This window comes from Engraulis encrasicolus, chromosome 17 (assembly GCF_034702125.1).
Source record: "Engraulis encrasicolus isolate BLACKSEA-1 chromosome 17, IST_EnEncr_1.0, whole genome shotgun sequence".
Lineage (NCBI taxonomy): Eukaryota > Metazoa > Chordata > Actinopteri > Clupeiformes > Engraulidae > Engraulis > Engraulis encrasicolus.
Genome location: NC_085873.1, coordinates 46,580,458 through 46,606,050, shown reverse-complemented (window position 1 = coordinate 46,606,050; position 25,593 = coordinate 46,580,458). Strand labels below are relative to the sequence as shown.

The following is a 25,593-nucleotide window of genomic DNA, read 5'->3' as shown; positions in this document are numbered from 1 at the left end:
ACTCTTACTATTGCTACTGTCACTGCTATTATTCTATTATTGTAATGTCTACATTCTTTTTTATATTTATCGTATCTTCTGTTTCCATTTTCAGTGTTAAATGTTGAATGTTACATGTTAATTTGTACTGTATTTAATATTGACCACTTGTTGTTACCAGTCCATCACTATTACCTGGTAACATGGTATAGAGATGAAACATAATTTCATTTTCCTTGTATGACTTGTGCATATGAAGAAAGTGACAGTAAAAGCTGACTTGACTTGATTACCTCTGAGGAGGGCAGCATACAGGCCCTTAATTGAGGCCATGGCCTGCTCCTCCTTCTCGCTGCTGACCTCCGTGGGGCAGACCACATCCGCACTGTACCTATTACCACGGCCTGGCTTCTTCTTTCCAATCAGAAGCATGGGGTGAAACCCCAGTGCCTTAAGCTTGTGCAACTGCAAAAAAAGAGAGACATCATTATGTAACTCTTATTGTAACTCTTTTCAGTGCAGGGAAATTATTTGAGAGCAAAAGTAGTACAAGTGATGCACACACATCCAGTAAAACTGGTGCTGGATCAAACAAACGTGCGTAAAAGAAGGAAAAATCTGCACACTGTTGCTGCTCACCGATTTATTGAACACAAGGTTTGGACCTCAGGTGGTCTTTATCAGGTGTATAGCTGTGTGTCAACCTGTAAGTGACCGTCCTTATGGATAAGGAAGGGGATAGCAAACTATGGTGTTCCCAAAAAGACACATAATGCCAAGAAAGTGCATAATTACAAAAAGGAAGACAAGAGAATTACAAAATGAAAGACTAGAATAAAACCAACAGTGAATAAATATATACACGCCACCAATAGGCCTACCATAACTTCCAGAGTTACCAAATGAATATTTATAAGATTACAAGTTTCTAATAGCATGATGAATACCAGACGTAGCGCCATAGTCAACCCAGATGTCATGTAGAGCCATAGGCCTACACCAACCCAAGTTATAAAAAAATGTTGATGTCAAACTCCTCATCTACTCCATATGGGGACATAGTATTAAGAAAATGGATCAAGTATGTCTCTGGTTGTAAAAGTGGGCGATCATGGTTGCCCCTGTTGTACTCAAAAGCGAATGCCTGTCAGAAAACGGCTGACTTCATGGACTGCCCCCTTGTAACTCTGGACTACAGAGGGTCAGCTGCATCAAATTCATTGTACATATGCCTGGCACCGCCCACTATCACCCCAGACATTTTGGTGAGCATTGCCCTTTGCACAGGGGGCAGTCACATTCTTGCAACCAAAGTGAATTTGGTATAGCTAACCCTCTGTAGTCCAGAGTTACAGGGGAGGTCAGTGGTTTTCTGGCAGGCAGTCACTTTTGAGCACGACACCCCCTCTAGGGGACCTCTCCACCTTCACAATGAAAGTGCATATTGTGTCCTGAAGAGAGAAAGCGTGCCGCTGCAGGTCAGCAGATGTCACCGCATCTTATATTACTGCTGTGCTCAGCTATGCCGGATGCTCAGATGTGCGCAAAGCTATTTGCTATTCATCATGCTTTCATTTTGTAATTCTCTTGTCTTCCTTTTTTTAATTATGCACTCACTTTCTTGGCATTATGTGTGTTTTTGGGAACACCATAGTTTGCTATCCCCTTCCTTATCCATAAGGACGGTCACTTACAGGTTGACACACAGCTATACACCTGATAAAGACCACCTGAGGTCCAAACCTTGTGTTCAATAAATCGGTGAGCAGCAACAGTGTGCAGATTTTTCATTCTTCTTTTACAAATGATGTGAGTGCCCTGTAGACATGGATGTAAGATGATTTAAATATCCTAAAACACAGCCCAAAAGTACAATCATATAACTATATATTACGCCTACATTAAAAAATGCATTACAGGTGAATAGAATCAGTTCACTTACCATCAAATTTGCTGCATTCATAATTTTGGCTGTGTTGCGGTTTTTTTTTATCTTCTCCGCCCACCGCTCATCATAATAGACCTTGGCTTTCTCTAAGGCCGCCTTCATTTTCTGTTTAGCCCCACATTGGGGGCATGCCTTGCAGCCCACAGCAATATGTGCTGGACATGCATGGCAGCTTTTCAATGTCGACATGATCTAAACAGACAATAATTTGGGTTACTCAAAATTACAAAAGACTTTTCAATCAGCATTACTTGGCAGGGTTTACACAAGTCATCTCATTCACATGGCTGCCGCACTGTTGTAGAATGGTTTACAAAGACTGAATGCCTGGTGCTGACACCCGAGGGGTGTCTGAGTAGGGTGGGGAACCTTTTTCATTGGAAGGACCAATTCAAATTCATCCGAGGGCCATAAAAGTCATCCAAGGGCCGTACTAGGAACACAAACCAGGATTTTGCCCTTCACTTTAGGCCTATATTGACACCACCTTCTCTAGGTTCCCTGGATATAACTTAATTGTATTGCAAATGCATTTTCTAAGATTCCTTTACAAAACATGTCATATTTCATGTGAAGCTGAATAACATAAAAATATCGGGGGCCGGATAAAATGGCCTCAGGGGCCGCGAACGGCCCTCCAGACATAGGTTCCCCACCCCTGGTGTAAGCTTATAGCATAGGCTAAATAAATCAGTCAATCATTAAATCAATAAATAAATACAGCAAATTAGGGGGTTCTGATTTTGTTTGCTCTGATTGTGGTAGCTATAGTATAGGCCTAACTGTGATGATGCTTGTTTGGAGTCTACCCTTTTAAATCAGAAATCAAATTTCAAACAATAGGCCTACAGTCAAAATTCACACATAAGATTAGTTTATCAATCATGGCTTTATGACACTGCCAGCTGCTGTGTTTTAGGAAATATTTGGGAGTAGGCTATATCTTTGAGCTGTGTTGCAAAACGTGGGCAGCTTCGGTCCGAGTAACGCTTTGCAGTGCTTTGATCCATTTTCCGAATTTACATGAAAAAGATGAAAAATGGGTTCAAATTTTCAATTTTCAATTTTCCAGACAACTCAGAAAACAGATAATTGATGTTGTTTTTCATCATTTCATTGTAATTTGTCGGTAGCTTTTGAAAGACCAAATAGGCGAACTTGAAACCATAGTAAAAAAATAAGTTTATGTTCCAATTCTCATTTTCTGCGTCGTGGTTGGACTGAACCATGCGCTCAGGGGGAGGGGGGTGTCTTGGCTCTAGATGTGTTCGCCGAATTGCGTGCCTTCTCCAGGCATGCATTTAAATTACCAACATCATATCCTTTATTGACGAAGCGCTGTGCGCAAGAGTAACCGCGACGTCTGGCCTACATTTTCACTTTAACTATTAAATAGCCAGTGCTAGGCCTACTCTAGTGGTCGTTTAACAAAATGTAGGCTGTTTGTGCCCAAATAGAATATCCTATAGGCCTATGTAGCATATGCACCCAGCATCACCGTTTAAGCTGATTGATAGTGCGAATGACGTAAAACATAACCTATGAGTCTGGCAATATTAAATCATGCCCCAAGCTTAATAGGATTGTACTGTATTGGGAAGTTTGCGGGTTGGCCTACAGTTGGCCCAGTCGTTCTGTCAAATCTGTAGGGTACATCTCAAACTGATTTGCCATCCATTTCATTTGTAGGCCCAGCCTATCTCATAGGCCTGCGAAACACTTTTGGCGCGAGCCAAGACATCCCAAGCCGTCTTGGGCATGGTGCAGACCAACCACGACGCAGAAATTGAAAATTCTAATATCAACACATTGTCTTTGGTTTCAAATTCACCTATTTAGGCTACTCTTTCAAAAACCACCGACTCAATGAACTGAAAAAAACAGTCAGTTGTCTGGACAATTGAAAATTAAAGTTTTGAACCCATTTTTCATCTTTTTCATATGAATTCGGAAAATGGATCAAAACACAGCAAAGCGTTACACGGACCGTTCAGGCCAGACTGTGCCAATGTTCAAAAAAGGTGTATTGGCAAATAGTTCTTAGACCTAAGGCTAACTTGTGTGTAATTTGAGGAGCTCAATTGGGCCTGCTGTGGCGCAAGGCATGCATTTGCTGCCTGTTACTTCAGGTTGAGTAACAAACTCACACAATATTTGAGAATCCAGCCCAAACATAACATAACATAACATAACATAACATAACATAACATAACATAACATAACATAACATAACATAATATAACAACTGAACGAGGTGACATACGGTTGCAATGTTAGACTAGTCAATGACTTGAACATGACATTGATTGATTTTTTTTTTCTTCTTTTTTTTTGGGTCTTACACAAATCCTAGATACAATTATTACAAACTGATATCATCGTTAGACCTACCAAAAATGATTAAGTCACTTTCGTGATAAAGTGTACTGTCATTCACAGATATTATAGATACATTGGCTACTTACATTGTTCGATCGAAACGTTCACTTGGCTCTGTAGGTTGTGCTGCGCAACTGGGTGCATGTGCAATGCGTGCTTAATTTGAAGTCCCTTCTCACTGGTGCCAATTTTACCGCCAAAAATATGCATAGCCTAAATTAGAGGTTTAAAAATTACAAGTAGACTTCCCAAACCAATTTCAATGTAGCCTAATATCAATATATCGAGATAATCAAAATCACAACATGAAATAAGCCATATTGTTATTGAAAGCTCATTCATAATAATGCAATGACTGACCATTCTATTTTTTCTATTTAGTCAATCCCTCTCGAGTAAACAACCAACATACAGCTTCAAATTAAAAGCGCGGCCTGGTAGCGCAACATTTTTTTTTTTTTTTTGATGGATGAAAACAGAGGAAATGTTGAAGTGGTTCTGGTCGTTTCTATTGCTGTGATTAATTTCCTAGTAGGCTAATATGACAAGGAAACAAGAAAAAAACATTTGAAAAACGGATTGCTGTTTTTACTGTAGGACTAGGCCTGATAGCCTATGTATTATTTGTGCTATCTATTTATGCCACTGCTGTTCTTAGCTGTGCAATATTGTTTGTGTTTAAAATACATCTTTATAATAAATAGGTGGATGGATGGGAGTGATGGGGATGTGGGGACCGGAAGCATCTTGTGTCAGGGACATACAGTACAGGCCAAAAAGTGTGGACTCACCTTCTCGTTTATATGCATTCTCTTTATTTTCATGGATTTTCATTGTGTATTTTCATGGAGGGCATCAAAACTGTGCATGAACACGTAGAATTATGTGCTCACCAAAAACATAATTCTAGCTGTTGTCCAACAGCAGTATCAGCTGTCTATCCACCTGACGTCAACAGGCCCCACAGATTTCAATAAGCTTATTTTTTTGGTCTATTTTCAAGTAAAAATGCCCAGTCAGTCATGTCAATCTTAATTGAATGGTTAAGTCCTCCAAAAACTTACTAGAATTGTAGAACTAAATTTATAAGACCTAACCTAGTTTTAACACTTTCCAATGCAAGCATTTTACAGACATTTTCTTGATCTGATGTTGAGTCACAGCCAATTCCTTGGAGAGCTCAAACCTGTGTTGGAGGGAATCTGTGGCAGGGTTTTTCACTTTTACTTTTACTTTTTATACCTCTGTTCCACCTAGATAACCAGCTATGTTGGACCAAGTGACCCATTGTCAGATCAAGGAAATCTTGCTTGTGTTGCTTGTATCAATTAAGATTGACTTGACTGACTGGGTGTTTTTACTTGAAAATAGACAGGAAAATGAGATTTCTGAAACATGTGGCACCATCAGTTTTTTCTGCGTTGACGTCACTGTTTGGCACTTCTTAATATTTTTTTTTATTAATTGTTTTGATTTTTTATATACTTTCATTTTTTTTGTTAAGCACATAATTAAAGATGTGTTCATGCACATTCATGCACAGTTTTGATGCCCTCCCTGAAAATGTAGGCTATGTTCTGTAAATAGCCACACAAAATGAAGAGAATTAATTAAATGAGAAGGTGGGCCCACACTTTTGGCCTGTACTGTACCTTTAGTAGTCGGAGACGACTGTATGCCTATTCATTGAACCATGAAACCACTATAGGCCTCTACTCTTATAACCTAGAACACCGGCCTATGTTTGGTCATAATAAATTAATACATGTGTGTGGCCTACATACAACATCATGATAAGTGTGTGTGTGTGTGTGTCAGGGCTGTAGTCAAGTCCACCTTTGTAGAGTCCAAGACAAGTCCAAGACCAGTACTAGTCAAGTCCGAGACAAGTCAGAGTCCAAAGAGGTTCGAGTCCGAGACAAGACCGAGTCCAAAAAGATTAGAGTCCAAGTCAAGTCCGAGTCACATGTCGGTCAGTGTTTAACAATGAAAAGGATGAATGTCAATAGTGTGAACCTTAGAAGACGCTTTTTATCTCGCACCCAAAAGCTTTTCGGTTTTCCAAGAAGTTGAGCGCGTCCTCTGCCAATACTTGAAACCTTAGAAGATAACCTATATGGCATGGATGTGAAGACAAACTTGTTTGTTATTGGATTTCAAGCTCCACTTTACAATCTATGATGGCCAGTGTTCTAAACAAAACTTAATGACAGACCCGGCGAGTCCAAAAGTCTAATTTGGCAAGACCATTGTCCGAGTCCAAGACAAGTCCGAGTCCAATTGATAGCGAGTTCAAGACAAGTCCAAGTCCATAAAAAAAAAAAAACTCATAAAAAAACGGACTTGAGACCGGACTTGGGCCGAGTCCGGACTCGAGTACTACAGCCCTGGTGTGTGTGTGTGTGTGTGTGTGTGTGTGTGTGTGTGTGTGTGTGTGTGTGTGTGTGTGTGTGTGTGTGTGTGTGTGTGTGTGTGTGCGTTTGTTGAAGCAGAAGGTAGACTAATAACTATTAACATAGCTTTCCATGTGAACACATATCAGAGATCATCAGGACTGCTAGCCAAAGTGGCAAGTAATGCTCATATTACTATCAGCCATACTTAAGTGAAAAGGTCCAAAGCAAGCACCATTCAACCTTTTCTCTCCACAACTTTATGTCAAATGGTATGCACACAGGTATGATTATGGGGCAGCAGGCGTAATAAAATGGATATTACATCTCAGTAATAAGTTAGATGGACATGGTATGTGGCGGGGGTGATGATGGACAACAGGGTCAATTGTCCCATGCTCAGGGACAGAGCGGACCCAAAAGTGGGTCCTCATTACATGGCACATATGAAATGGGCCCCACCTTTCAGATTACTTTGTACTGGGACTCTATATCTGGTACTCTATATCTGGAACTGTACCACAGTGCCCAGCTAAACCCTAGTAGTTTAACAGGTTATAGTCCAAGCAGGCCTCACAATGGTTGGCCAAGAAGTGAAGTGCATACAGGTTGTGTTTGGTATAGAGTCAGTATCTGTGCAAGTGATGATGTTTCCCTTTTGCTAGACAAGGTTTCAGTTCCTTCACGTACACCTCAAAGGATGTGAAGTTCTTACAATCTCGTGCAGAGACAGATAACGGAAGTCTGCTGTGGTGGAACAATTGCCCACAGGGTCCCAGGGTAAGACACTTATAGAGCCCTCCAAATGGTTTGCTAAGGTCAGAATATGGCCCCTAAGATCAATACAGGAGGGCCCTGGGCCCAGGGGCAAATGCCCTGCTCGCCCTCCCTATAGTTCCACCCCAGGGCAGACACATGGATTATCAAGTGTAAGAAAGGACATGTGGTAATGAGATACAGTGTGTTATAGCCAAGCCTCAAGGTAAGCAGTTACAGAAACAGTGTAATTTAAACCCAACATTACCAAATCTATCTCATTGAAATTATCAGTCAATACTGTATATTAAGCACCCTATGCATGTTGATAAAAAATTGACAGCTCTCAGGTGCTCTGGTCATTCCAACGGGGAAATGTGATATGATGCAACATGTGCAAGAACTCTTCAATTCACGACGTGCCCTCATTCCACTGTGAACAATCAGGCCCCTTAGAGTTTCAGTCAAATGAACTCTGAATGCTTCATAACACCAATACATTTGGACAATTCCATTCTCCTTGCTTCCATGCAACCTTGTGGGAACAGTCCGGAGCGTGGCCCTTCCTCTTCCAACATAGCCATGCACCAGTGCACAAAGCAAGGTTCATAAAGAGATGGATGAAAGAGTATGGTATGGATGAACTAGTTTGACTGCTTGCCTGGCCTCCATAGAGTCCTGGCCTAGACTCGATAGAACACCTTTGGGATGAATTACAGTGGAGACTGAAAACCAGGCCCTCTGGAAAAAAAACATCAATGTGACCTTACCAATGCACTTTTGGAAGAGTAGGTCAAACAGTAAGAAATCTATTTGGACACTTCTTCTGGTTTTATGTGACTGGGGAAAATTACTTTGGTTCATATGCAGTGTAGCGGCACCCTGGCAAGTAGTGCTAAGATGAGTGTGTCTTGCATACAGTGTGTTTGGACTTCGGAGTCTTATGGTCTGGGGCTGCATGAATGTGGTCATGAGTTATAGGGGAGACAGTTAATCAGGGGCTGCATGAAAGGCAACATGTAAAAAGGGCCCTTAAAATTGGTCCCTTATTACTGTTTTGGGTGGGTGCTTTTTCGATGGCTTTGTTCCAAGCCCAGACAAAGCAGTCAGTGTCCGAGAATGCGATACAGAAAGAGTCTGATTGCCTCTCTTCACAATGAACCACAAAACAGTATTTCAACATCATGACTCTAAACCAGGGATGTCAGACTCATGCCCGGGAAGCAATTACATTTTGCCCACGGCATCCTTTGAAATGTGTGATACAGTTGGCCCACACACACTATCAATTATGTAGAAAATAGGACTTCAAGGCAAACTTTTGTACATACATTCTTTTTATTGAGTTCAGCACATGTGATATTGTAAGTTCATATGATGGGAATGAGCAGGGCTAGTAGGCCTACTCGAGTCTGGACTCGGTCCGAGTCCGGACGAGTTTTTTTTTTTTTATGGACTTGGACTTGTCTTGAACTCGCTATCAATTGGACTCGGACTTGTCTTGGACTCGGACACTGGTCTTGCCAAATTAAGATTTTGGACTTGACCAGGTCTGTCTTTATTTTGTTCAGAACATTGACTACCAAAAATTCAAGAGTGGAGCTTGAAATCCAACAACATACAAGTTTGTCTTCACATCCATGGCATATGGATTACCTTCAAACATCCGCTTTATTGATATTCATCCTTTTCATTGTTTAACACTGACCGACACGTGACTTGGACTCAATCCTTTTGGACTTGGTCTTGTCTCGGACCCGAACCTCTTTGAACTCGGACTTGATTATTCTGGTCTTGGACTCTACAAAGGTGGACTTGACTACAGCCCTGGGAATGAGTATTCGAATTCAGGCTTCCCAGTCACAAACGTTGACTTGCACTTTGGATACATTTGCAACTTCAAGAAACATTTATAGTGCAAAACACGCTTTGGGTGAAACTTCATGTTATGTTAATTACTTAAAATTGTCATGTACATATCAAATTTGGTCATAGGCAGCCTCTTCCAGATGAGAATAGTTGCAATACCAACTCTGGCCACCATCCTACAAAGTGCACCTTTAAGGGACTGGGGCAAAGGCGTTACCTGGGAGTTTAAACCTTATTACTCATTCCTGGGACAATTCCACACAGAGGCAGAAGGTCTTATAATCCACCAGCTCTGATGTCATGAAGGAACTCTGATGACCTCTTGTAGGATGAGAAAGCCCCATTCCAAAGAGTTGAAACAGTGCATGAGCTATTTTGCTGCCATAAGAAAGAACTGAGTCTTTTGTGCAGTGTAACTTTGGTATTGAGCTACTAATACCTATGTGTTGATACCAAAAGTGTTCTCTTTGTATGCAAGTGTAATTGCTCCAGTGTTACATGAAAAAAATAGCAAACCTGAAGCATGAAAGTCTATACTGTTTTTTCCCTTCAAAATTATGTTTTTGAACTGTGGAAAGCTGACAGCAAGCCAATATTACACATTTGTATACACAGCTCTGACTATATTATTGATCACTGATTGTCAAACTACAGTCAACATCACAAAAATCACAATTGTGTAGCTTCAAGATGAGCATTATACATCTGTGACTTCTGCAGCAGTCAAGTGAGGGAGACTTCACATTGACCCAGCTGGTCAGAATGACCTATATGCAGAGGTTTGAAATGGTATGGACAGGGTAACCCTAAACATTAACACACACACACAGTTTCTGTACATGTACAAATGTTTATTGCTTACACACACACACACAAGAGAGAGAGAGAGAGAGAGAGAGAGAGAGAGAGAGAGAGAGAGAGAGAGAGAGAGAGAGAGAGAGAGAGAGAGAGAGAGAGAGAGAGAGAGAGAGAGAGAGAGAGAGAGAGAGAGAGAGAGAGAGAGAGAGAGACTGGTAGAAGTGATCTGCTGGTCTTGGGGTCTCCATGGTGTTGACATATCAGCTGCCAATGGACAAATCTGAAAGAACGGATTCACAGAACGGATGTCAATACTGCGATGATCACAGAGAAAGCCATCTAGGTGCTGTTTAGGACACAGACACCAGGGCATGACATTAACCTTTTTTGGTCAACGTCCACTGTGGCTAGTGGTTTTCCCCGAGTCAAATCGCCATTTACCCTTTCTGCTAGCCAGAATTTTGTCCATTTTTTCTTCTTTACAATACTCTTGCGTGTATATAAAACCAATGGACACACACACAGAGAATAGTGGAATGACCCGCTTGGAGTCCAGTGTACAATCCCACTGACTATGCGGCACATGTCTATGTTCAGCCTCCATACAATTTGGACCAGCTAGAACAATGTGCAATGAAGAGGGTCAAAAAAAACCTGATCATTGCTCCTCATTGTAATAGAAAAATCCAAATGGGACATGATCTGTGTTTATAGTAAATTTATGTCCTAGTACATTTGTTTCCAGAATAACATAAAACTGTCAATAATGGTCGTTCTCACTGATAAAATTAAGAGGTCTAATTTCAGGAGGAGGGCTAATAATATAACACACACACACACACACACAACAGAAGGGGGGGGGGGCACACTCTGATGACCTAGACAATCTGCAGGCTTACCTTTACTTGCGTTATGTGGCTGTGTCAGACGTCAGTCTGTGGTCCACAGGTGAATAAAACTGTAATAAACAGCAGGGAGAGAATGACTTATTGCAGGCGATGGCATTCAGGAAGCTTAATGGGACACTGTGCAGGAAATGGTCAAAAAAGGTACTGCAACTATGCTGCTCATTGAAACTGGGCTACCTATTGCCAAATTTGATCTTTACATGAAAGTTTACTAAGTAACAAACAAATATTTTCTAGTGTGGTCTAAGTACAGTCATTTCTGCAGCTGAAAATGGATGTTTTTGGACATTCAAAATGGCAGACCATGGAGAAGATCCCTCTTTTCATGTATGAAAAGTGCAATTCTTCCAGTCATAATGATTACTTACAATTTGATGTTGATGGTAAGTATTCATGAAAAAGGTAACATTAGTGAATGGGCAGCATGAATTCTGGAAATAAACAACTAAAAGTCTGTGTCCCTTCAAGTAAAATAATTTAACAAGAACTGTTAAAAGGGTAGGGTTAGTTGACCCTTACCATCTTCGTCCTCTTCCTCAGAGTCCTCGTACTCTTCCACCTGCTCTTCATCCACCTCCTCCTCCTCCTCCTCCTCCTCCGGGAGTTCTCCCTTCAGGACGTTAGTGAAGAGCTCTTTGGTCTTGAGAAGTTTCTTATTGAGGAATTCCAGCCTTTTCTGCAGGAGAGCAGCTTTACCTCCGTGTTCTGTGACTTAAAATGAAAAGTAAACATAAAAACAGAAAGTGAGCTCAGACACTTCCATGAGGAAATTGCTAGCATGCCCAGATACCCCATGTCACCCAAACTTACCCGAAAGAGAATCTGAGACAGTTTTGTGCATATCTTTGATGCTCTGGACATGCCGGGTCATTTCATCCTTCAAAATGGAAGACTCCTCGGTTAGGCGGCATACCAGCATCACCTGGTCATGGACTGCTCTTTTGGCTTGCAGATGTGGCACCCCTGAATTAGGAAAAAAAAATAATCAAAAACCATATGATGGATGAATTTAGCTCACAACCTAACTGGAATTATACAAAAATATCATTTTCTAATTTGTATACATAATTTTCTTACCCAAGGGACTCCATGGCCACCAAAAGTTGTCCTGCTGCAATAGGTCCTCAGTGGAAGGTAGGATGAAGAGATGTCTCACATCATCCAGGGCTTTGGACAATTCTTCGGTCTCTTCTCTAATTTTGCGTCTGACAGCATGCCGTCTCTTGTTGCTGTCTGAAAAGAGCAGAACATCCAATACTTAGCGTTCTGTTTAAGAGATGAGTCTATTGCATTGCAGACAAGACAGGAAAGTATCAGGTTACAACCGATGAGTTATTGTTGTTGCCATCACCAGCATTTGGGGAATTGATATTTTGTTTCAACTGGCTTTAGAATGTCTGGCTAGGAGCATGCTCAATGATGCCCATATAACCAAGTGCTCATTAGCACTCCACAATGTTTGTGCCTTATGACAGCAGCGAACAAAATATTTCAGTTGTAGTCACTCTATTGCAGCTATGGGGGCAACCGTAGTGTAATGGTTAGGGGGTTGAAGGTTTGATCCCCACCCTTACAAATCTCTTCCCCTCTTCACGGCTGAAGTGCCCTGGAAAGGCACCTAACCACACATTGCTTCAGGTACTGTAACTAATGCAGGGATATCTGTAAGTCACTTTGGATACAAGAGCCACCCAAGTGTAATGTATTGCAATTGCAGATAACAAAGGAAACATGCATAACACACTTAATCTTTGATTGTCCTGAAACACAATTAAAAAAAAAAATAAAAAAAAAAAATACATGCGTAGTGTAACAGTCATACCTTCCGTCCGATACAGGTAATGCTTCCTGTTCTTGATGCAGACGTAGAGCGCTTCAATTTTTTTTTGGGCATCATTGGAACGTTTTGGCACTGTAAGCATATGAAGTCAAAAGATTTTTAAAGAAATGCCAGTATGCTCAAAATGGTCAGGAATACTATATCATGTTTTTCTATGAGACTGAGACAAATTTCCTGCCATGACAAAAGTCCATTCTATTCTACTGCTAAAACCGTTTGAACCAGGCTACAAATTGGGACATGCAGAACTTTCAGGAGGCATTAAAGCAGCAACTCTTTCCATAGATAACAAGACAGTCAGTGATGCAGACCAGTAAAACAGGCAGTCAGTTATTTATCAAAATAGTTTTAGACAAGATCCCTGTATCCCCATATCAGACACCGTATCAGTGTATACCTTGACATGCTTGCTGTACCTCCGACACCCACTGCTCCTGAAGAGCTGGAGTCAAACTGTGAGCCTTCTTCATTTCCTGTAGGGTGCTCTCCTCTGAGTCCAGTCGCTTCATATTCTAAACAAACAAACAAACAAACAAAACAAAAAAAGCCTTAATCACAGACCCTCGTTTCTGTTGCTTTTGTAAGGGGCTTAACTTTTAAGTCATGTTTGACTGCAGTATTGCATAAATATCAGTTGACAAATTTAAACATTGAACACCATGTGTGCGTTCCAATTATATGACCTTGCGTCCTCCACTTGTTCTTATGGCCTCGTACCAGGACGTAATGTCATAATGACATCACTGACAGCATTATATTTCAATATGTCGCAAAAACTCAATTTTAGTAATTTTCTCATTTGCAAACAGGATGGTGAATGAAGAACAGTCCCCCAAAAATTGTTGTGGCTAGGCTGACAGCAGGGAAACTTGATTGTTTTCAACACTGAGGCGGTGCATCAGCAAAATGTGAGGCCACAAGCACAAGTGAAGGACGCAAGGTCGCATATTGGAATTCAACCCATGTATAAGAGAAAATGGGCTACCATAACACAGATAAATGTACCTTGGCATATCTTCTGGCCAACATTGACTCCATTTGGTGAAATTTTCGCTTGTTCCACTCAATTGCCAGAATGGACAAGCTGTCAACTCTTGCTGTTGGGATGACAGTAAACAACAATTAACAGTCAGACCAGAAAAGTGCACTTAAAGTGCTGTTCCTGAATAGAATGCAATGCTGTATGTATGGCCTGTGCCGTTCTCACCACTCTTTCCCATGTATTTGGTGCTGAGGCCAGCCCTGGACAGGAAGCTGTTGACCTTCAGAGTACAAGAACACAGGGTGAAGTCATTAGTAAAACAAGTAATGTCATAACATATATAAAGAATGTCATTTCTTTTAACAAAGGTATGTGCGTCAGCTTAACGGGACAACGCGCACTTCAAATGACGTGTGCAGTTTGAGGTTAGAGACCTGCATGCAATATTGCACTTAGGACAGGAGGGCAACATGCACACACACACAAGCAGACATACAACCATAACAAAAGAAATCAGAAAAGGTGCAGCAAGCCTCATGTGGTGCATTAGTCCAGTAAAAGAAGATAGCTGTTATGTTGTTGTGATGTCAGCAACACTAGACCAACCAGTCATAAGGAAATAATTTCTGCTGCTAAAGTTTGTGTAGTGTACAATGGTAGTGATTGTAACTACCTGTTCAACTTCTTCTCCAATTGTGTTGCCCGCTCCCAACTGGTTCCGTCCGCTCCATTTCAACTGAAAGCAAAGTGTTAAAAAACATGCAATTTAGATACCACCTCACCTTACATCAAACACAACAGGAAGGAAATAAACAACAAAAAGGCAAACAGATGTATACACCTCACCTCACATGGACCGTCATGCGCTCTAGCATGCATCACAGATAACAGAGGCTTCATGTCAAGTAAGGGCTTCAAGGCAGGGAGGCTATTGGAAACGCTCTCCAGGTAGGGCCAATATCTGCACATGACGTCGCTGCAGAAAAAGGTTGGATTTGAAGAGGCCAAGTCCTTCTGCAGAAACATCGGGTACGCATATACTTCGCCCCTAAACATGTTCAAGCCACGGAGAAGGACACCATGCCGACATACGGCCACTTCAACTCCCTCTTCATCCTGCTTAGGGTTTTTTGAAGCCCTTTCCCGTGCCGCCGTGAACTGCGCCGATCCACAGTAGGCCTTGCCGGGAGTCTACAGCGTAGAGAGAAACATTATTTGTCAATTGAAGATTTTAAGGAATATAGAGACAGTTGCAGTCTCTGCTTAATGTTTATACTCACATATCTGCCGGTTGACTGCACTTCTTCAACAAAGTCAGCCACATCTTCATCCATGGCCAGGAACTTCCCCATGAAGAGTGCCTTTGTGGGACTATATAAACACACACTTGTGAGACTCTTTTTTTTTTTTAACCATTAGGTTGAGACAAGTATATAAGCATAGACATTTTACCCAGTGGATTTGCTGAAGCGGTATAACTTCCTGTTGCCGTCGACAGCTATGGCATGCATCACAGGTGTACAGGCTGTACATGTGAATGAGGAGATGCCAAGGTCTTCCCTCACCGTTTCCTGGGCCACACACCACTCCACAAAGGACTTCTGGAAGGTGTCCCCAGATATTTTCCCAGCCTACAACGAAAGTTACAACAACAACAAAAGTCACATCACGTAAAAAAAAATGCAATACAAATCAATGATACCATATTGAAACTGAAGCCACCGTAATACAATGGAGTCAACATGTACAAACAACCACACTTACTCGACCGTAGGTCTTCGTACGGTCATCCAACATCCCCAAGAATGCTTGGCGTGACAATCCTGGCGCCAACAACTTCAGGCTCCGATATGACCTAAACAGGTCCACATCAAAAATGGTCTGGCAAGCCACGGAACCAGGCCAGTAAGATGACATTATAAGGTCGTCTACGGTCACCTCCCAGGACTGGTCGCAGAGACTACAGGAATAAGTGGGCATCTGCAACTGGTATCGTCCTGAAATGGATAGATGTTGCCATGGACCATGTTATGAAATCATGCATGTTGCCATGGACCATGTTAAGAAATCATGCATGTTACAGTGTAACAAAATCTGAGAAACATTAAGAGTAAAAATCTAACCGTTCATTCCAATAAGGATGACTTCCTTTTTACTTGGATGCCGGATCACCTCCGCCCGCGCACAAGGACACCGTGGCTTCACCAGCACAGGAAGCAAACAAACTAAAATGCAGAGTGAATAATTGGCACATGTTAAACACATTACATTACATTCGTATGTAGCAGACGCCTTTGTTCAAAGCGACTTACAAGGAGCAATTTAAACAAGAACAGGGTAAGACACAGTGTACAGTTGCAACACTGATAGCATTGTTCTACAAGGAGTAAAGAAGAGGACAATGCATTAAACAGTAGCAAAAAGTTAACAAAGACCTCAAGGTGCAGTGTACAGTTGCAACACTGACAACATTGTCAAACAAGGTAATAGAAGCAACACTAAATAATAGGAAGGCAACAAGGCAAATTGGATAAGAAGCAAGACATCCAATATGTGGCAAACTTCATAACTGATGTGTGCAAAGCAGTTTCAACTGTCCTGTTGTATTTTCTGTACAACACATCACTTAATTCAATTGATTGAAGTATTTGTATTGATGGGTAGATAACACACAGCAAGTATTGGCACAACAAAAGTGTCTTCCTACCTTCCTTTACTATGCTGTGGCAGCCCAAGATGTTGTCTACCACCATGTCAGGCGACAGCGGGTGGCAATATGGCCCAAATATGGCCTCGCGGTCGTGCAGCAGACCCTCGTGGACAATTCGGTCGCACTGCCCACATACAGCGCGCTGGCACTGTCTGCATTTGACGACTGCTTCTTTGGTGGTGCAACGCTGACAGAGGCCATACTCCATTGAGGCTGCCTCGACCACCATATTCACGAGACTGGGGCGCAGGTTTCCCCATCTGTCTTCACTCTGGGCCTGGCGCTCTGCCCAGGTGAGGGTGTCTTTGTCAGACTGGCTGGAAGGATCCTCTTGTAGCGAAGCCAGGAGCTCATCAAGATTGGGGACATCTTAAAACAGTATGCATAGAGTCACATAACAATTTAAGCAAATACAACATCAGAACAATCATAAGAAAACGGCTTTACATGCATAGCAACTCACCTGATGGTCCTGGTTCTTCATGAATAGCTCCTGTAGTCTGAGCGGCCCTTCTTTCTGTAATGGTTAACAACAAACAATATGTTTTTTGACATGTTTTACATGACTATGGCAGCAGAATGGACAACAGATTGTGGGAAAATGTTAAATCTTACTCTGTATAGGTTTATGCGACGTTCCTTGGCCTGGGCGCTGAGAAACCAGCTGCCCTCTCAGGTCCCGTTTCCGCCACACCACAGAAGAGTCGCCGGACTTCTTCCTCTTCGCCTACAGGCAATTAAAATAAATAAAAACACACAAAACGTGTGTTACAACAAAGCCAATGGGAAATGTGGTCTTTCATGGGGTCCTATTAATAAGGATAGAATTCTATTTACTCTCAATGGTTGGTCTATATCAGAGCGCTGTCAATGGCAACAAGACTTTCCACTGCTAAAGCGATTTTTCAACAAGACTAATCAGCTGCTGTGATAAACAACACCTGTTGTCTAGGCTACCTGTTGCCTATCGGTGTTCCACAACGGCACTGTTTAGTTTTGCGCGGCAACAATCTTTTGACATGAAAAATTATAATAAACGTAACATTAAATAAAGAAATGTCACCGCCATGTGTGTGTGCATAATTTCAGTATATCCATATAATAAGCGGGTTAACGTTCGGCGAGTCGGTCGCTTTGTGGAATAGCAGCACTTCAGAGAGAATCGATTCGACGCCAAGACCCCTCCGGATCGTTTCTCTCTGTCGTGCTGCTATAGAGTTCTTCAGCGGAAGCGGAAGCATGTAGTAGATTGTAGTCTTTCATGTTAGCATTTAAGGACGTCCTGGTTCCTATCGGCTTCCGGCCTCCATTGGGAATGAATAGGGGTAAATTTCAAATAAGCTCCGAGTGCAAGCACGCGCTTAGCGAACCCCCGCAAACTGTCGAGGGTGTTAAAAATAGGCTGTAGGTATGACATGGTTGATCATTTTGTGTCAAACTTCGACATAAATACGATGTTGCGTCCATATGCTAAACCCGGAAGCTTTTGGCGACTACAGAAACGGCGCCAGTATCTAACGGCATGTACGTGCGGAAGGTTGTACCCATGGCAACCAAAGGAAAGTATGTAGTTCGGAAGTTTTAATGATCAGAAAGGGGTTAGCAATATTGAATTATAATCGTCATGATTTAACATGTGAATACACCAACATGATGATACGATCCGTTCCACTAATGAGAAAGGGATGCGGGGACACGCTAATGTTCGTTGTTGCCGTGCAACTTATATTTTTGCCAAACCTGAATCTCTATGGCGTTTTGCAATGTAAAAAATCGCCAGGGAACCGGTAGTCCAAACGCCGCATACAAGTTGACGTCAACGCTGAAGAGCTCTATTCCACGGTAGCGACCTTCTCGCCGAACGCTAACCCTTACTTAATCCCCCCCTACTTACAGGTTGTTTGGTGGTGTCGCCTTCTGGATCCAACTCCTCTGTAAGCTGTTTCGCTTTATCCATCAGCTCGTCAAGAGACATGATGTATGACGGAGAAAGATGTCCTGGAGAGAGAATGAAAAAGTCAAAATGAGGGCTGTGAAAAAGTGTATTTTGGTCTTGGACCCGTCGAGTATTTCCACCTACTCTAAAACAGAAAGACCAAAGGGAAGGGGTGATAGAGAGCGAGAGAGACAGGGAGATTACAAATACATAAAAATCACTGGTTTAAGTAAATAAATTGCAATAGTGTGGGAAATGTTTACGGAGTTGCACGTCAAAATTAACACCACAGGACCATGCCTGTCGCAATTGTTGTTGCTATCCAGTTAGCAGCTAGTGAAGAAATTTAACTGCAACCAGCATAGCTACCTTTGATGTCAAGGCGAAGAGTAGAAGAAAACAAGTTTAATTGTGTAATCCAGGTTACTCGCGCAATCGTCAATGGTGTTAGAAATAGGCAAAACGCGCAACATCAACAAAACCGCGCAACCGAAAGAATGCAATCTAATAAAACAAAGGTGTGGTTCGTGTAATTCCAGATGTCTGCAAACCACGACTTACCTACTCCACACCGTTTTTCTCTTAGTTCTAGCTGTTCGTCTTCTCCAGCAGTCCTCGGTCGTCCGTTTTGAAACTGAAGACTTGCAGGTAGACAGAACATTAAGTACAAGGGCCCTGAGATTTGTAACGCCCCCTTGGATCACAACTTCCGGTTTGTAGGGGGGCAGGCACATAGACACAGATAATGGGCAGGCAGAACAAGTTCTTTGTGGGCAGGCTTTTCCACTGCTTTCCTGAAACATGACGTCAAAGCTGTTGCTTCAGAGACGGTTTAGATGCTTAGGCCTAAACAGGTTCTTTGTTATTGATAGGCTAAATAATCAGACTATGGTTTCTCATAACATGCACGTGAATAAGTGTAAAAACCAAACAGACATCATGCTGTGTTTTCAAAAGAGAACTTCATGGAGAATTAGGTTAATAGTTATATATCCTAACATTGGCATGGTTTCGTATTCATGGAGGGGGCATTTTGAACAACAACAAAATACAATAAATTAAACAGATAGGCATCAAACTCTTTATTTGACAAAACAGGTGGTTGAACACTGCTTCATATAACCATATGAAGAGGGGGAAATTCATGTAACAATCATCACAGATTGTCCATTCGGAACAGGAAACATGAATAAAATACAAAAAACACATCTGACACAGGGGGAATGTATTAAGGACTGTGAAACATACCTTGAGAAACTATGAACCAAGAGAAAGACAATATGTAATAAAAGTGCAACCAAAGCAACACATTTCTAAACCTATGTACCAGGAGCTGTGGAGAAGTTGGCCGAATTGAACAATAACTAATACAAGGTACATTAGGCCTATTACAAGCATACACATGTACAAATCAAACACAATGCCACCAGGGGTTAAGGTCCACCTTAACCCTCTGGGGGCATTGTGTTTGCATTGTGGGCATAAATAAACGTAGACTTATTTTATTAATCCCAAACAAAGTACAGTACAGTATACATGGGGTGATGATGACGGGGGAAAAAAATCCCTATCGCTCCACATTATAACAAGTTACAACATCAAGAAGACGTAGGTCTAAAAACTCATATATTTGCACAAGCCAATTAGAGACGTACATTGCAATGTGACCGGGGGGATGGGGGTGGGGGTGGGGGTAGCAATCAGAGTCAATCAGTCGGCGTTGAAGGTTGGGGGAGGGGGGGTGGGGGTAGCAATCAGATTCAAGGGCTATGTCTCAAATGGCGCACTTTTGTCAGTGCACTGACAGTCAGTGCATAGTGCACACAGTGCACTGAGGTCTTTAGTGCATAGTGTCACTTTGCACTGTGCCCTCGCTGGAAGTGACGGCTGAGCATGCCATTAGCTTGCCAAAATATGAGTTGGCTACTGTTTACAATGTGCAGCTTCTGGTGCTTGTATTTTCATGTCCTGGGGTCTACTTTATCCACTGTGACCTTGGCCTCAGCCACCGTGGAATTCAAGTGTGTTTGGCCCATCTCTCTCTCTCTCTCAGCAGAAAACGTAGCTAGAGATGTTGGAGATTGCGATCTCATCTCCAGATCCCACACGTCCACTCCGCTGCCATATCACTGCAATAAATGAACAGAACTGTGTCAATATGGTCGCCACTCTTTTTTTCATTACCATGTTAATAACAGGACAAAGTGTGCTCTGAATGAAGTTCATCATTGGGCAATGTTATGATCATTTGAAACAGGCATCAAGACACAGTGGTGCTCATATGTTTACATGTACCCCAGCAGAATATACACTTTCTCTGCGATTTCTCACAAATTATGAAGGATTACAGAAAACCTTTTTTTTCACTCATTGCTAGTGACTGGCTTAAGATATGTATTATCAATCTTCTGTGTTTACTCTTTCAAAAGGCTCAATGATGTTGAGATCAGGCGAGTGAAACGGTCGCTCAAAAACTTCATTTTATTCTTTCTGAAGCTTATGACGGGTTGATTTGGCTTTCTGTGTCGAAATATTGTCATGTTGGCACTGTTGGAATTTCAATTCAGAAATGCAATATGAGGGGGTTTGGTTGGAATCAAGCCATTGGGCAAGGGAATCATTGCACTGCAATGATCATTGCAAGGGAAATTGTTCAGGAGGCATAAGACAACCAAAAAATAACTTCAGGTGAAATATAGGACAACATGAAAAATGTTTTAAACTGTACAGCAAAGAGGCACTTGAGGAAAGATGGGCTGTTGGGGGTTGCCAGGAGAAAGCCATTACTACACAAATGCAAACATGTTATTTTGCATATGATACACCAAATAGCATAGTGAGAAGCATCAGAATGCCTCTGACAAAGTAATTTGGAAAAATTAGATCAATATAGAACTTTTTTCAGCCACTATTAACAGTACCATTTGGAGAACAGTCATGGAGTCAATGGAGCCTATGGTGAAAGTTACACCATACCTTCTGTGAAACATGGTCATGGACCACTGATGTCATGGGGACATTTGAGTTACTAATGCACTATACTTTTGGTCCATACTCGCAGAATGATGAATACTTTTCTCTGTGAAAAATACTGGAGGAAACTTGACACACATCAGCCTTGACACTGCACATGTTCCATTGTTTGGACATGCCAACATGACAATATTTGAACACAGAAAGCCAAATCAACCCGTCATTAGCTTCAGAAAGAATAAAATGAAGTTTTTGAGCGACCGTTTCACTCTCCTGATCTCAACATCATTGAGCCATTCAGGGGAAACCTCAAATATGAGGTTCCAGCAAGACACCCAAAAATTATTATAGGAAACAACCATTCTGCCAGGAAGAATGTGTTGTTTTGTCATCTGAGAACATTAAGAGCCTTATCCACAACTACCACAAACAATTTAGAGCGGTCCCTGACGTTAAACAGGGCCATATTCAGCATCAGAAACTAGGGTATGTAAACTTCTGAACAGGGTCATTTGGGTAGTTTGGGTTGTGATCATGCTTTTGAAAGAGTAAACACAGAAGATTGATAATACATATCGTAAGTCAGTCACTAGCAATGAGTGAAAAAAAGGTTTTCTGTAATCCTTCATAATTTGTGAGAAATCGCAGAGAAAGTGTATATTCTGCTGGGGTATGTAAACATATGAGCACCACTGTAACTGATAACTGGCATACGGGTGGCTCTATAGATAATTGTAGTTAAATCAAAACCCTTTCTCCATGCTTCATCAAGAGCACTACTAGGTCAAAGGTTCAAAAAGTGATGGCAAGATGGCATACTTCTGATTGTATACTATGCTAAATCAGCAGCCATATTGAGGCTTAACGACCGCGTAAGCACCCTTTGTCCCTATAAGCTGTAGGTGTGAATTCTTACTTTGGAGGCAGACAGCTGTCTTTACAAGTGATGGGCAATCATGCATACCTGTACTGCTAAACTACCCGGTAGTTAGGACATATTCCCGCTTTTGTTACTATCTCACCCTTCCCCTTGTGTAGTAGAGCAGGGGTGAGGAACCTTTTTCATTCGAAGGGCCACTTCAAATTCCTCCAAGAGCCATAAACGTCCTACAAGGGCCTTACTGTGAACACAAACCAGGATTTCCCCCTGCACTTTAGGCCTATATTGAAGGCAAACACCTTTAAAACAGACCCCACCTTCTCTAGGTCCCCTGGATGTAACCTAATTGTATTTATGTAATTTCTAAGATTATTTTAGAAAATATTTAATATTTTATGTGAAGCTGCATAACATTAAACATTTGTCGGGGGCCAGACAAGATGGCCTCAAGAGCCATAAACGGCCCTCGAGACATGGGTTCCCCACCCCTGCCCTAGAGCGTAATCCGACGTTTTCTAGTTTGGGTTTGTGTGATTGTGTCCAAGTCAGCTAGCGTGCTAGCTCGTTTTTACTACACATACAGTGCCATGAGAAAGTTTGGGTACCCTTTTGGAAAATCATTACATCGGTTTATTTCTCATTGAGCTTTTACAGTAGCAACTTCCTTTTAACATATGTTAAACTGTAGGGAAAGAGAAACACTTCAGCAGTGGAAGAATTGTCATAGGTGTTATAGAAAGAATTTTATGTGGATTTAATCAAAAACATGCGTGTGCATAAATATGGGCACCCCAAAGAAGGTATACCATTAATATGAAGTAGAGCTCACCTTTGCTGATCTAATTGCCCTTGGATACTTGCTATACAAGAAGACAAGTTCCAACTACCTGGTGCTACTGAATAGTTGCCAATTATTCTATCCAGAACCACTCTAATTCAGTCAGGTTACTCATCTGTCTTCTTTAGACATCCTGGTTCAAATAAATTCGTTCTTTTTCAATGATGGTGATATCTCAAGATTGGTATGACCATTTTAAGGCATTTTACTTGTTGTTTTGCATTAACTAATTGTTGAATTTTGATCAGTGCAGTGCAAACACTGTCCTGCTGGAAAGTCCAAACTCTGCTCAGCTCTAATTTTGTGACTGACACTTGAACATTCTTTTGAAAAATATGCTATTTGAAAAGAATTAGTGAGGCCCTTAACTGTAATAAGTTTTACAGTGTGTATACTATCCACACAGACCTATAGAAGGGTGTGTTTTAGACCAGAGGTCATAGATTGTATGGGTGCATTTTCTGCCATGTCCTCCTCCCATTGTTAAGGTCAAATAACTCTAGCTCAGTCTCATCTAACCACACTATGAGTTCCCAAAATGCTTTTAGCTTGTCCAGATAAGCTTTCTGCATAAGTTAAACAACTTATTTCTGATGGATACACAGGAAAGCCTTTTTATGCATCACCCATCCAATGAGCTTTTGCCTTGTGAAAAGTATGCGTGGGAGGACCCATGTCTAAGTCTGCACTATCAGCAGCTATGGTCTTGTAATTCTATGGAGATGTTCTGTAGTGTGCCTGTTACTATTCCAAGCATCCTTTAGCCATGCCCTTTTAACTATTTTTCAACAAACTACAGTTTGTACAGAGCCCACCATATTCCACTCTCCCAGGCAGGATTTAGGACAAGCCTCGTCTGCTATTTTGTATGATAAATAACATTTTAATGTCCAATCATGTCTGTATTGGTGACTGAAGGGATTCCAAAGTAATTAAAACCAGTTTGTGCTGCAAAGGTGAGCTCTGCTTCATATTAATGGTATACCTTCTTTGGGGTGCCCATATTTATGCACACACCTATTTTTGTTTAAATCCACATAAAATTCTTTCTATAACACCTATGACATTTTTTCCACTGCTGAAATGTTTCTCTTTATCTACAGTTCAACATATGAATGAAGTTGCTACTTTAAAAGTTCAAGTAATAAACCAATGTAATGATTTTCCAAAAGGGTGCCCAAACTTTCTCATGGCACTGTATTCATGCCATAAGTTAGCTCAATAGCAAAAGCAAAATGTTAACAGCCAACAATGCATGTATGTGACTGAGTTATGATAGCGTATATACTGTACTGCTTGTGTGCAGGTTCCAGGGGAGATCTAGCCAGGACAGATTATTTTCAATGGACAAACCCATATTTATGAGATTCCATGATGACGTTGCTGGAGGACAGAAAAGATGGCACTGGTATGCAGATGGCGTGGCATTGATATGTCTGCCCGTGTCCAGTTCTCACATGTCCACAGCCAATTCTTCCACGACACTGCAATATAATAAATAAAATAAACAGAACTGTGTGTCAATATGGTTTCCACTCTTTTCTTCACTACCTTGTTAACAACAGGCCCCAAAATGTGCTTTGAGTGAAGCTCATCATCCAGAGGTAGGCCTACGCTCTGAGTGAAGCTCATCATTGGGGAATGTTATATGACCACTTGAAACAGGCAACAAGATCAGATTCATGATAACTGGCATATGCTGCCTGGTGGGTTAATTTCAAAACTTTCAATAAGCCTGATTACCTACAAACTAGGTCATTTGTCTTACTGTAAATGTAACTTTGATGGCATACTTCTGTCTATTTACTATACTGAAGCATCAGCCGCTTAATGAGTATGACACAACAATTGCAAAATAATAATTACAATAATTATGAGTGCATGCATGGGGGAGGAGTAGTCCTCTACCTGTGTGAACTCAGCTGGTAATTGCTGCCAGAACCACCGCCACGGACCGTGAGAGCACAGAAAGTTCTGCTATCCCAACACCATCATCTGAGAGAATAAAGCGAATATAAGCATTACGCATAAGCATTTATTTCAGTGGTACTGCAATAAAATTAAATAAAAACATATCATCGCTGTACTAAGAGAGAAAGCCTTGATGGAGGTTACTGTGGACAAAGTATTGATAAAAATAATTGTATGATCACAAACAGAAGACCAGGTAACCATAGAAAGATTCAGTGAGATACATATTGATAACGGGTAGTAGAAATGGTCTTTAACTCCAGTTAGGTTTCTTTCCAAGTCAGCTTATGTGCTAGTTCGATTCTAAACACACCCTGCCATACAGCTCAATAGAAGCAAAGCCAAATTGTTAACAGCCAACAATGCGAATGCGTTATGATAGTACTGTACTGTATGTGTGCAGGTTCCAGGGGGTCTACTAGCCTTTTCATAT

At 41.4% G+C, this 25,593-nt stretch overlaps 1 protein-coding gene and 1 long non-coding RNA gene across 3 annotated transcripts in view; both read right to left on the bottom strand.

Moving 5' to 3' along the window:
* Positions 1 to 10,174: 10,174 nt before the first annotated feature.
* On the bottom strand, positions 10,175 to 20,174 carry LOC134466889 (uncharacterized). The gene is made up of 20 exons (XM_063220788.1): positions 19,060 to 20,174; positions 18,457 to 18,560; positions 17,178 to 17,289; positions 17,026 to 17,079; positions 16,560 to 16,931; positions 15,976 to 16,077; positions 15,617 to 15,849; positions 15,305 to 15,483; positions 15,133 to 15,223; positions 14,699 to 15,043; positions 14,526 to 14,588; positions 14,078 to 14,132; positions 13,876 to 13,967; positions 13,268 to 13,382; positions 12,853 to 12,942; positions 12,108 to 12,263; positions 11,841 to 11,993; positions 11,550 to 11,741; positions 11,022 to 11,080; positions 10,175 to 10,402 (listed from the first exon to the last, which is right to left on the bottom strand). The coding sequence occupies exons 1-19, from the start codon at positions 19,157 to 19,159 to the stop codon at positions 11,046 to 11,048; spliced, it is 2,643 nt and encodes an 880-aa protein (XP_063076858.1). The 5' UTR covers positions 19,160 to 20,174; the 3' UTR covers positions 10,175 to 10,402; positions 11,022 to 11,045.
* An 11-nt stretch (positions 20,175 to 20,185) lies between these two features.
* LOC134466890 (uncharacterized) overlaps positions 20,186 to 25,593 on the bottom strand; it is a 6,112-nt gene continuing 704 nt past the window's right edge. For both annotated transcript variants that reach the window (XR_010038436.1, XR_010038435.1), the window contains 3 exons: positions 25,098 to 25,184; positions 24,543 to 24,673; positions 20,186 to 20,627 (listed from right to left, as the gene is read on the bottom strand). This is a non-coding gene — a long non-coding RNA (uncharacterized LOC134466890). The remainder of the gene's footprint in view (positions 20,628 to 24,542; positions 24,674 to 25,097; positions 25,185 to 25,593) is intronic.